A 14,212-nucleotide genomic window follows, 5' to 3' on the forward strand; every position below is an offset into this window, starting at 1 on the left:
TAAAGGGCAATAACTCCTAAAGGGGTCAACTGACCATTTCGGTCATGTTGACTTATTTGTAAATCTTACTTTGCTGAACATTATTGCTGTTTACAGTTTATCTTTATCTATCATAATATTCAAGATAATAACCAAAAACAGCAAAATTTCCTTAAAATTACCAATTCAAGGGCAGCAACCCAACAAAGGGATGTCCGATTCATCTGAAAATTTCAGGGCAGATAGATCTTCACCTGATAAACAATTTTACCCATGTCAGATTTGCTCTAATTACTTTGGTTTTTGAGTTATAAGCCAAAAACTGCATTTTACCCATGTTCTATCTTTAGCCATGGCGGCCATCTTGGTTGGTTGGCGGGGTCACGCCACACATTTTTTAAACTAGATACCCCAATGATGATTGTGGCCAAGTTTGGTTTAATTTGGCCCAGTAGTTTCAGAGGAGAAGATTTTTGTAAAAGTTAAAGCCGACGCCAGACACCAAGTGATGAGAAAAGCGCACTTGGCCCTTTGGGCCAGGTGAGCTAAAAAGTGATAAAAGAACAACACCTGATTCAAATGTATAACTGCAGGTATCAATCTATACATTAAGTATTTACAAATAAAATTATACCATTTATTAATATTTTTACTATTACATGTACTATAACTATGCATTTGTACTTCTTTTTGTATTTGACATTTTCTTAATCAATCAATTAACAACCAATAAATTGGTAAAACTCAGTGAAATCTGTTTCCACTTCAGACATGTCTTATAGAATAGACTTTATCCTTTATCAATCATTGGATACCAATGTTTGTGGATTTTGTGGGTAAAGGTGAACCCTGAATATAAATGTTATAAAAAATAACAAATTTTCTGTAGGATTGTATGAAGACTTTGGCAAAACCATGAAATAAAAATATCCACATATTCAATTTTTCCTCCTTCCTCTCAAATTGGTACCATTACAATAAATGAATCCACAGTAACTAGAATTCATACAATACAATTCTAAGATATAAAGTGGTTTGGTTTTCTCGTTAAAATTTGTGCCATGGAAGGCAACCATTTTTCATCTAAAATGGGTCTTAAATTAAGTCACTTAACGATACAATTTTATGACTGAATTTTTTTTTATAGTGGGCAGCTAAAACAAATTGAACTGTGAGTTTTGGCTCACTAATAATATGCATATGGCAAACAGGAAGTTGATCAGTGATGCATGTGAATGACATCAAGGGTATAATATGCTGACATAAAGCTTGATACCAAATTTACGGTGCTCTTATATGTAGCTACTATGAAAAGTCTGACCAAAATTTGATGTGACAGATGGACAGACAGAATTAACAACAATAGAAGTTCAATCCCTTGGACTGGTCAATATAAAAAACTTTTCTGGCCTAAAAATTGAATATGATTATACTCTATGCTCGTTCAACAATATATGCCAAATTGTGACTTATCTCTATATTTCAGGCAAAGAAATGTTGATGGATTTTCAACATTTATATCACATCTCTATTTATTCATACAGGCTTACATTCACAGAGAGAGAAAACATAATGATCCTAATATAACATTGTTTAAAATAGTCAATAGCTTATATTAGCCAGCTGTTTAAAAGCATTTGGTAAAAGCATACAATCGAATTCCTAAATTTACTAAGCATAAATGTGACACAATGCAGCATATTGGGATTAAAAATAAATATTCATTACAGTTATCATACACTAATAGAGATTTTGTCTTTTGACAGTTGTGTACATGTTACTTATAACATCTGTTTGAACCAGGTTGTATAACTCAGCAGTTGGAGCTGATGCAACTGGTTCCAGCTATGTCAGCTTTACCTGGCTAAAAAAAGTTTAACCAAAATTTGTTTTTCTCATTTTTTCTATGGAAGTCCATATTAAAACTTTGCAGGCATGTATTAATCTATTAGAGGTTTACCTGAATATAATTGTATAACTTATTTTTTTAAGCTTTCACACAGAAAAATAATCCCTTCAAAATGCAGGATAAATGATGAATAGGTACCAGGATTATAATTTAATACCCCAGACACGCGTCTCGTCTACACAAGTCTCATCAGTGACTCTCAGATCAAAGAACTTATAAAGACAAACAAGTAAAAAGTTGAAGAGCATAGAGGACCCAAATTCCCAAAAAATTGTGCCAAATACAGCTAAAGTCATCTATTCCTGGGATAAGAAAATCCTTAGTTTTTCGAAAAATTCAAAGTTTTGTAAACAGGAAATTTATCAAAATGACCATATAATTGATATTCATGTCAACACCAAAGTGCTGACTACTGGGCTGGTGATACCCTCAGGGAAGAAACGTCCATCAGCAGTGGCATTGACCCAGTGGTGTCAATAGTTATCAAAGGTACCAGGATTTTAATTTAATATGCCAGATGCGTGTTTCGTCTACACAAGACTCATCAGTGACGCTCAGATCAAAGCCAAAATTTATACAAAGATATATTAAACAATGGTTTTTAACTGTACATGTAAAGTTTAAGACAGCATTTCCAATAATTAAAGCAGAAACTGAAATTCCTTTGAAAATTGTTACCGGTAAAGGGAGATAATTTTAGACGGTTCAATTGTCAAATGTTATTTATTTTAATTGAGCTTCATGCATATATGCCTGAATTGTAGATCCATCAACCTGTTGTGTAAATGTCAAGGTATTTGTAAAACAAAGTAAACACTATGATACCATCAAACTAAAATGTATTTTTTGGTGGGTTAAACATTCAGGTTTTGTATAAATATTACAAGTTAGTAAGATTTTGGGTTTTCTTTAAATTTGTGGATTCAAATTTACAAAAAAATATTTGTATTGGATTAAAAAATAATTTTTAAAATTTTTGAATGAAATTAAAGTTATTTTTAAAATAAACAGCACAATTTATGTCAAACTACCTTCATATGTAATTATATATAACAAATTTCTTAACATATGTAGTGTGAGCTCATAATCTATTCATAAGGATGACTTAAGCCAATATTGTCTTACTAGCATTTAATTATAATATTAAGTGTTTGTTAGAATTAACACCCACAACCAGTTAGTAAAGAAATTACCTCAAATGGATCAATCTAAAAAGCAATAAATGTTATTAGTGAATAAATTAAGATAAGAAAAAGAATACAAGCAAGCTCTTTTAGTGGTAAAGTGGAATGTGACTTCAAAGAAAGAGGTACATGATAAGGGCTATTATTTGGACCATGAAATTAGAAAAAGGTAAAATTCCTCACTCCTTTCAACTTAAGTTAATATGTTTATCAATATGTAATAAAGTCTATTCATTTTTCAAAAGCTGTGACACTATTAACATTGCATAACTAAATAAATAGCCATTTTACATATAGTTTTGGATAACTCAAATATTTCATTTAAATCAACAGATCTGAGAAAAATTCAAATATATTGTTTAAAATGTCTGACCAACATATAAATATTTGATTAATTTATTATATTTCTTATTTTACTTTAAAGGACCAGAAATGTTGCCTTATTATACCTTCTTCTTTCTTTGCCACACTCTGATTTTGAAATTGCGACCTTAATTAAAACTCCAATTATATTATTCCATCACACAGAAAAAGCACATATTTTTTCAGTTCATCACAAAAGAAGTAAATATATGAAAATTATTTGAAAACACAGTCATGTGCAATTAGACATGTTTAATATCTAGCTTTATCGGTAACTGAAATAAGAAACTCAAAATAATAAAATCATACTACATCTAAATAAAGCATAGATATTAACATCATGTCAATTTACTGTGATAATGATCTTTCTGCATAAAATACAACACACAAGAATAGTTAAGCAGATATTAAATAAAAGAACATAAGCTTTAATAGTAGATTGAGATTAGTGAAAGAGCCAAAAGTACTGCTTTGCTTTTGATTCATATCGAAGTATTTATAGAAGCATTATGTTTTGCTGCATTTTCATGAAACAAGCCTACCTGCTCATTCTAATTTAATATTTAATGCAGAAAGACTTCAACAACCACGAAATAAGTGTGATAAAAAGTTACAGGTAAATCAACCTACCGTAACACTACCATTGGATCCATTAGTCATGGGATGTCCATTGACCACACCTTTCTCTGAACAATTAATATGGACATGGTCATCCTGTATTGGAGGCAGTTGACCATTTGATCCTGACAGCTGGTAAGGTGCTACGGTTGTCAGACTACCATTAGCCGGCTTTTTCACCAGATCAGCAGATAGATTGTCACACTGTCCATTCCTGACAGCTTGTTTTAATGTGTCTACTTTATCTTCTCCATATTCACCAGAGGCTACTTCCATCACTAAATAACAAGTTTATTGAAAGCTTGTAGACCTGATACTAGTGAGAGTGATGCATATTTACAGTGACATAGGGAACAGCAGATAACCAGGAATACAGAATGTCAGTTTAGTCATGCAAATAAAATTAATGTATGAAGGTGAAATGCCTTTTAATGTCAAGTATCAGAAACACTATTTTTCATTAATGAAAGTGTCATTTTGTCCTGAATTGTTCCTTAAACTTTGTTTCTTTTGTCGTCCCAATGAGTCATTTTTTTACCATGTTTATGTCGGTCAACAAATAACAATGAATGTAAATTTAATTAAAGCCTTATCTTTTTTGAGAAAATAAGTTACTAGAAGGAATTATGCTAGTATAACTAACCAAAATCTGCAGGATTGTGATAAGCTGGACAAGACATTCCATGGGACTCAAAATAAGGGACCAATGATGAAATAGATCCCTTGTAAACACAGCTTCCTTCAGCCAACAGGTTAAGCTGAAAAGAAAAAAAATCAATAAAATACTGATATACTTTTTTCAATGTATGTAACTTATAAGTATTACTTGAAACTATCTAAACAATTTGTTTTCAAATAGTATATGTTCAATCTTAAAATAATGAAAAAATCAGAAATAACTAAAAAGACTAGACTTTTTAAGGTAAATTTCATTCTAAAAGATTCATAAAAATGTTACATTCAATGGAGGAGATCTTCCATAAGTGGAGAATAACCTTATATAAAACATCTATTTGCTTGCCGTCAGTACCAAACTTTGGAGGAAGAATCCTCCCCATTCACAATATGTCATAGTATCGAGTTTTCATTCAGTCTGGTGAGTACTGTACATTTTGTATTTTTCCATCACCAAAAGGGACCTGTTCCCTTTCTCGGCAGAAGGGGATACAAAACATGACACACCTGTGCCTTTATTGTTCAATTTGTGAAAAAATAACTCATTTGCTAATTAGGATTTTTATATATATCTGCAAATTAAGGTAGCACAATACAAAGATTTTTCCTCCCAAATCAGACATCTTTAAACTGATGTAATTCCACTCATCCTTCTTTAAATTTTATAAATGAGGTCCCAAAAGAAAGAAGAATGATTAATTTTTCAAATTGTGATAATTTTATTATGACATAATTATTACATCATTAATTGTTATGTAATTAGTTGCTATATTGTGATGTCCACACTTGAATGAATTTAGCTTCTTTGTTATTCATAGTATCCCAAAATATGTTATAGATTCTTGAACAACACAGTTTGACCTCCAAAACTGTGTCTCAGATTTTTCCTATTGTATTTCATTCTCTCATAAATCTTCATTAGTTTGCAACATCAATTCATAAGAGATCACAAAATTCAATGTGGTATAAAATTTGTTCTATTGATGTTTTTGGAAATCTGAGACACAGTTTTGGAGGTCAAGCTGTGTTGTACAAGAATCTATAAAATATTTTGGGATGCTATTAAGAACAAAGACGCTAAATTCATTCAAGTGTGGACATCACAATATATTATGATGAAGACATAATCTTTCAATCAGTTTAATTGAAGTCTGGAGCTGGAATGTCAGTTAACTGCTAGTAGTCTGTTGTTATTTATGTATTACTGTCATTTTGTTTATTTTCTTTGGTTACATCTTCTGACATAAGACTCAGACTTCTCTTGAACTGAATTTTAATGTGCGTATTGTTATGCGTTTACTTTTCTACATTGGTTAGAGGTATAGGGAAAGGGTTGAGATCTCATAAACATGTTTAACCCTGCTACATTTTTGAGCCTGTCCCAAGTCAAGAGCCTCTGGCCTTTGTTAGTCTTGTACTATTTTCAATTTTAGTTTCCTGTGTACAATTTGGAGTTTAGTATGGCGTTCATTATCACTGAACTAACATATATATTTGTTTAGGGGCCAGCTGAAGGACGCCTCCGGATGCACGCTGCATTGAGACCTGTTGGTGACCTTCTACTATTGTCTGTTCCATGCATGGTCAGGTTGTTGTCTCTTTGACATGTTCCCCATTTCCATTCTCAATTTTAAATTCTACTGTTACTCTTGTGTTGCTGATCACTTTTGAAATTTACCTGTTTAACCCAGCATTGACAGTGCATCATTTTTAGTGTGCAATGTCAGCATACTAATATCTGCTGTAGACTCTATTAATGCAAAATCATGTTACCAGAAACCTTCAATTTGTCTTTAAAAAGCATATTTCCCTAATACATGTTGTAATACCTGATGTTGACTAACAAGGTTTAAAGATACATGTAGACCAGAGACGGATATATAAAATCCATGTACATTTACAAAGCACAATAGAGTTTAATTAATTTTTTCAACATTATATCTTCAAGAAAATATGATGAACTTAAAATTAAACAAATTTTATAGTTCAAAATGACAAATGATCAGATACAAGTTTTACAACTTAGTAAGGTCTTATCCAAAAATGAATGTATAATAACAGTATCAATGTTATATTAACATTTTTGAAGAATTTGGATGCATAATTAAATCTCACACCTAAACACATGCATATATGAGACTAGTTAAAACATAGGGTTGGCAAAAACCTGAGTTTGAGGAATATTGACCAGCCCTGTAAGGTTTTTATCTAATTGCTATAGTTTTAGAAATATATGACATAACTGTAGTTTGAACCCGATGTTTAATATTAAGACAAGACTTGACAAAAATAAACAAACTTTTCCGTGTTAATGAAGCAGATAACTATGGTTTAAATCAGTTGAGCATTTTTAAAGAAGATTTTTAAGAAAAGTTTACTGACAACAGATGGAGTATGAATGATGGACTTAAAGTGATGACAATAGCTTACACTGCCATTAGGGCACAGTGAGCTAAAAGGAAATAAACATATATGTAAATTTTGCTCCCAATGGACAAAAGTTTTTCAATTTAATATGGAAGAGAGGTCTTGGACCCGAACAGGCTAGCTGAAATTTATGCAAGATGAATATTTTAGTAATGGTTGTATATATGATGTAGAGGCAGAACATTCCCAGAAATCGTCAAAATGAATCAGCAGTACTGATGAAGTAAGAACCAAGACTAACCCTCTAACAGGATATAAAGAAGTATTTTAAAACTTTTGAACCTACCAAATCAAACATCTCAAACAATTTGGCACTTGGCTGATGTATAGTACATATAATCGTTCTCCCACCAGCAGCTAAAGCTTTCAACAAAGAAACACACTGGAAACAAGATGAGCTGTCAAGTCCACTGAAATGAAATAAATATTTTTAAAGCACTGATAAGGTCAAGATTTATATCTTTACAACTAATATTGCAAAAATTTAATGAGAACTTTTACCTACCAATCTTACCTTCTAAAAAGGTGTTAACAAAAACCCTAATTTCTCCATAGGCCCAGTGGTGAAGAGTATATTTAATTATCAATCATATTGCTTTTCTTTAACCGTTGGTCATAACCCTCAACTTGTCAAAGTGTCAAAGGTTAAATTCTTTAAAGTAAAATCCATCCTTATTTTAAGGTTCACCAAGTTTCCTTTCTGGAAATACAGGGTAATGAGGTGCTATATTACATCATCATTTGGACAATGCCAAAAATGACTGCTAAAACATTTATCCTCCTACTTATTATACTGAAGCATGTGCAGGAATCTCCATGGCCTGTTTAACGATGGCACCCCACCATTGTTCAAATGTCTTGCGCCATCGTCAAATGACTCGCGCCATCGTTAAATTGTCTTGCGCCATCGTTAAATTGTCTTCCACCATTGTTCAAAACTTCATCGTTTTTTGAAGCCTGACGCCCTTTTTTTTATCAAATGCATGTAATTGCATAACCCTTAGGCTTTTTATGTTATAATCCAATACAGTTCTAACGCCTGAGGGATATCCGATTAAGATCACTAATCACTTGTACCTGAGCTTGTACAGTAGTAGATCAACAAACCAGACAGGAGAATACTATCTGAGGATAGACGATCCATTTGTCGAATTAATCAACTAAGTTTCAGCAAATGATTATGATAATTTAGATTAAATAAATAAATTAATAATCCAGTTACAAAAAAAACAGTTTAACAAGTCGAACACGTGCTTTATTTTGACTTACGCAATCAGTATCCCCTTTTTTTAAGAAGTACAAAATAAGACGCAAAACAGTAAATATTATTTCATCGCAAATAACTCAAGAACTGCTGTAACGATAATTTAGAATAACTTTAAAAGTTTAAAAGTAAAAACTTAAATATTTCCTGTAAAGAAATATTGTATCGTAATTCCGAATTCATTTCGTATATTACAATCAAATTGATACATCCGCGTTTCCGGTTTCTATTCAGACTCGAAAGATGCATGTTGCACAGCATCAATTTGCCAGATAAAGTCATTAAAAACCTTTTCATTTGTCAACGTTTGCTTTGCAAATCTCTTTAACCTTTTTTATAACCCGTACGAATCGGTTTGTTGGTGCTGCAAATCAGCCATACCGGTAATGGGTTCTGAATTTGACAGTGTCCATGAAAAATAAGCTCCACATCATATGATTTTTAACCCCCATAACAATTATCAACAAGAAAGTGTCCAAAGTACATGGATGCCCCACTCGCACTATCCTTTTCCATGTTCAATGGACCGTGAAATTGGATAAAAAATATAATTAGGCATTAAAATTAGAAAGATAATATCATAGGGAACATGAGTACTAAGTTTCAAGTTGATTGGACTTCAACTTCATCAAAAACTACCTTGACCAAAAACTTTAACCTGAAACATGCACTTTCATTTTCTATGTTCAGTAAACAGTGAAATTGGGGTCAAAGTTTAATTTGGCTTTAAAATTAGAAAGATCATATCATAAGGAACATGTGTACTAAGTTTCAAGTTGATTGGACTTCAACTTTATCAAAAACTACCTTGACCAAAAACTTTAACCTGAAGCGGGACAGACGGACGGAGGGAGGGACGAACGGACTGACGGACACACAGACCAGAAAACATAATGCCCCTCTACTATCGTAGGTGGGGCATAAAAATACAAGAAATCTACATGGGGACCTTCATGACAGCTTATGGTCATTCTCGACTAAGGGGGGACCATGAAGACTTGGCATTTGAATGGTTAAAAGCAGTAATAAGTGAAAATATTGATACTTCTAATTCTATAATGAAAATTCAAATAAATATAATTTAAATAAGTAATGAATTAGCATGTTCACCATTCCTTGTATGGAGGGATAAAATACTTCCGATCGTGCTACACTGTACAGCGTAGACACGGTTTGTAAAGGTGAAAGTTCCTCCATCGTTCAATTTTCATTCATGGAGATCCCTGATGTGGTGATCGTTCCTGCATTTATTTGCCTCTATTTGTATATGAAACTCCTCAAAAACATGTGAATTTAAATGACCCTTTCAGACAATCCAGATGATTTTGTAGGTTTCTAACAACAAAACCTGACCTTTGCCATATAAATATAAATGCTTTAGTTGGGATAAGGTATACAGTGTTCTGCTAATATATTTCTGCTGTTGTGTTCTGCTGGAATCAGATCTGAAATTGAGATGCAAATTCATCAATGAAAAACATTACAAGATCAAGATATTTTTAAAACCTCTTTTACGTTAAATTACCTTGTTGGTTCATCAAAGAACATGATTGGTGGATTGTTGACCAACTCCAGAGCAATAGAAAGACGTTTTCTTTGACCACCAGACAGGTTAATTACCCTTGTCTTCTTATGATCAGATAATCCTAGTGAATACAGTATATCATCAACCTGAAATACAAAAAACAAGAATGTGTCCATAGTACACGGATGCCCAACTCGCACTATTATTTTCCATGTTCAGTGGACCGTGAAATTGGGGTCAAAACTTTAATTTGGAATTAAAATTAGAAAGATCATATCATAGGGAACATGTGTACTAAGTTTCAAGTGGATTGGACTTCAACTTCATCAAAAACTACCTTGACCTAAAACTTTAACCTGAACTTTGCACTATCATTTTCTATATTCAGTGGACCGTGAAATTGGTGTCAAAACTTTAATTTGGCATTAAAATTAAAAAATCATATCATGGGGAACATGTGTACTAAGTTGTAAGTTGATTGGACTTCAACTTCATCAAAAACTACCTTGACCAAAAACTTTAACCTGAACGGATGCACGGACGAAAAACGGAGGCACAGACCAGAAAACATAATGCCCTTCTACTATCGTAGGTGGGGCATTAAAAACAATGTTTTGATCAACAATCCACAAACAGAAGAGCCTTGCCAATAAATTTGTCACTATATTTTAAATAACTATTTAATAGTAGAGGATTATTGAGTTATATAGGCTACTAACTAAATTCATCGTGAACAACTTTACAAAACCCAATCAGCTGTACTTTTGACTAGAGAATATTTGACAAAATATTTGGAATAGAAATATATTCCTTTTTGGGAAAGTTGACTTTTTTTTTTATCTGAATATTTTTGTATCAGAATCATCACTTATAATATGTTTGATAAAATTTTCAGAGTATTATTAGGTCTTTCCACTTTTCTGTGGAAAGACCTATTGTTTTTCTTCTGATTATTAGGTCTTTCCACTTTTCTGTGGAAAGACCTATTGTTTTTCTTCTGATTATTTTTTTTTTTTTCTTCCGCCTAATTTTGTTCTTGCGATAAACATTTGTTTCGCAATATGTCGCTTAGATATTTTGTATATGATATCGAACAGTTTATGCGCTTTTGAAATTTACCCTGCGTAAACGAATACTTTTCTTTGTAGGAGTTATCTCCCCAAACACTGTTTTCCTTGTTAGCGCATCTCCTTCGCAACCGTTATAGATTATGACAAATTTATTTTACAAAATTGCTCATTATATCCTTGGCATGATTTGTCCTGTTTTGACCGAAGCGATATGACCGCTCCATATGAGAGTTATTTCCCCTTATGCATTTGATATAAGTGATATGAATTTCTATCTTATAAATCATAAGTGATAGAGACCTAGGATCTTTTGATTTGAGGTCCTTGGTCCCAAAAAATAAAAATTAGGTCAAGGTCAAAGGTCAAGGTCATATTCTAATATTTGAATTTGGCTTATTTTCACTTATATCCAAAGACTGTATAAGATATCAACAAATTATTTTTACTAAATTGTTAGTTGCGACATGTCGTAAGATGTAAATTTTGATTGCAAGCGTACGTTGAATGTAAAAGGGATTTTTCTCCCCTCTTGTATTTAAAAATACGCGTTTGGTGATATAACTCATTAACTAAATATAATTAAGACCTATGGTCTTTTGATTTGAGGTCCTTGGTTTATGACCTTGAAATTGATCTCAAGGTCATAGCTTAATTTGGCGTTCTAGATTTTGACCTTTGCTTTTATTCTATATGTATACATGATAAAGATATACAACTTTTAGAAAAAGGTATCAAACCATTTAACCTTGAAAAAAACAACTGGAAGTGACCTTTTGTAAACCGAAAGTAGCTATTTTTTTGTACTTTATTAATATAAAAGTATATAGAACCAGATATTTTTGGAATTAGTGTCAAGTAAATATTCAAATATAATCGGAAGTAACATTTTTCAAACCGGAAGTAACAAATTATCTCCCTTATTTAAAAAAAATGTATGGAAACAATATATTTTTGGAATCAGCTTACTAGGAGCTATCATTTGACGATTGAAATGACATTTTAAACTTAGTTTCACAACTTTTCATATCAAAATACATTGTTTTGATGGAAAGACCTTCAATTGTTCTCTGAACAATTGGTTTTTAATTTTTTTTTTTTTTTCTTCCGCCTAATTTTGTTCTTGCGATAAACATTTGTTTCGCAATATGTCGCTTTGATATTTGGTATATGATATCGAACAGTTTATGCGCTTTTGAAATTTACCCTGCGTAACCGAATACTTTTCTTTGTAGGAGTTATCTCCCCAAACACTGTTTTCCTTGTGCTCACAACTCCTTCGCAACCGTAAAAGATAACGACAAATTTATTTTACAAAATTGCTCGTTATATCCTTTGCATGATTTGTCCTATTTTGACCGAAGCAATATGACCGCTCCATATGAGAGTTATTTCCCCTTATGCATCTGATATAAGTGATATGCATTTCTATCTTATAAACAATAAGTGATAGAGACCTAGGATCTTTTGATTTAAGGTCCTTGGTCCAAAAAAATGAAAATTAGGTCAAGGTCAAAGGTCAAGGTCATATTCTAATATTTGAATTTGGCTTATTTTCACTTATATCCAAAGACTGTAAAAGATATCGACAAATTATTTTTACTAAATTGTTAGTTGCGACATGTCGTGACACAGAAATTTTTATTGCAAGGGCACGTTGAACGTAAAAGGGAGTTTTCTCCCCTCTTGTATTTAAAAATACATGTTTGGTGATATAAGTCATTAACAAAATACAATTAAGACCTATGGTCTTTTGATTTGAGGTCCTAAGTTCATGACCTTGAAATTGATCTCAAGGTCATAGCTTAATTTGACGTTCTAGATTTTGACCTTTGCTTTTATTTTATATGTATACATGATAAAGCTATGAAACTTTTGGAAAAAGGTATCAAACCATTTAACCTTGAAAGAAACAACCGGAAGTGACCTTTTGTAAACCGAAAGTAGCTATTTTTTGTACTTTATTAATATAAAAGTATATAGAACCAGATATTTTTTGAATCAGTGTCAAGTAAATATTCAAATATAATCGTAAGTAACATTTTTCAAACCGGAAGTAACAAATTATCTCCCTTATTTGAAACCAGATGCTCCGCAGGGCGTAGCTTTATACGACCGCAGAGGTTGAACCCTGAACGGTTGGGGCAAGTATGGACACAACATTCAAGCTGGATTCAGCTCTAAATTTGGATTGTGATTAAATAGTTGACACAGCATAGGTTTCTGACACAGAATGAATGTGTTCTAATGAACTTAAAATTTTTGTTTTCTCTTAGAGCAATTCACTATGTTGTTGAATATTAATCCTCTCAAAAAAATGTTTGAAGAAATTTTCTTTTTTATTTATGAAATTTCAAATGAGAAAAATTGAACCCAATTTTTTTAATCACATCCCCCTTTCCCTTATTCCAAAACTAATCTCAATTAAAATTTCTAATGGAGTTTGCAACAATAACTACTCATTTAAATACATCATAAAATATTAAGATGTAAAAAAACTGCTTGTTATCACTGAATGGTAAAGATTATTTTAATTTATCAGTTGGTAGTAAAAAGTGAATATACATTGTATATTGTATATAACAAAGATTTAAGTTGATTCTGGACAAAGAAAGATAACTCCAATTAAAAAAAAATCTTGCTATTGCACAATATTTTGCAATTAGATATTTCTTGCTTACTATTCTGGACAAAGAAAGATAACTCTAATTAAAAAAAAAATTGCTATTTCACAATATTGTGCAATTAGATATTTCTTGCCATTGTGCAATACTGTGCAATTGAAAAGACTTGCTATTGCACAATTCTTAATATAATAATTTTAGATCCTGATTTGGACCAACTTGAAAACTGGGCCCATAATAAAAAATCTAAGTACATTTTTGGATTCAGCATATCAAAGAACCCCAAGATTTCAATTTTTGTTAAAATCAGACTAAGTTTAATTTTGGACCCTTTGGACTTTAGTGTAGACCAATTTGAAAACAGGACCAACCAGATGCTCCGCAGGGCGTAGCTTTATACGACCGCAGAGGTTGAACCCTGAACGGTTGGGGCAAGTATGGACACAACATTCAAGCTGGATTCAGCTCTAAATTTGGATTGTGATTAAATAGTTGACACAGCATAGGTTTCTGACACAGAATGAATGTGTTCTAATGAACTTAAAATTTTTGTTTTCTCTTAGAGCAATTCACTATG

The 14,212-nt window shown here is 32.0% G+C and overlaps 1 protein-coding gene across 4 annotated transcripts in view; it reads right to left on the bottom strand.

Moving 5' to 3' along the window:
- Nucleotides 1-14,212, bottom strand: part of LOC139523928 (ATP-binding cassette sub-family G member 4-like) — a 37,999-nt gene that overhangs the window by 15,563 nt on the left and 8,224 nt on the right. For 2 of the 4 annotated variants that reach the window (XM_071318352.1, XM_071318351.1), the window contains exons 4-8: nt 9,945-10,090; nt 7,442-7,565; nt 4,697-4,811; nt 4,066-4,331; nt 3,082-3,096 (exon numbers count right to left, since the gene is read on the bottom strand). In XM_071318352.1, coding sequence (XP_071174453.1) covers nt 3,082-3,096; nt 4,066-4,331; nt 4,697-4,811; nt 7,442-7,565; nt 9,945-10,090 — 666 coding nt within the window. The remainder of the gene's footprint in view (nt 1-3,081; nt 3,097-4,065; nt 4,332-4,696; nt 4,812-7,441; nt 7,566-9,944; nt 10,091-14,212) is intronic. The other 2 variants (XM_071318354.1, XM_071318353.1) reach the window with 1 other exon arrangement.

This window comes from Mytilus edulis, chromosome 5, assembly GCF_963676685.1.
Source record: "Mytilus edulis chromosome 5, xbMytEdul2.2, whole genome shotgun sequence".
NCBI lineage: Eukaryota > Metazoa > Mollusca > Bivalvia > Mytilida > Mytilidae > Mytilus > Mytilus edulis.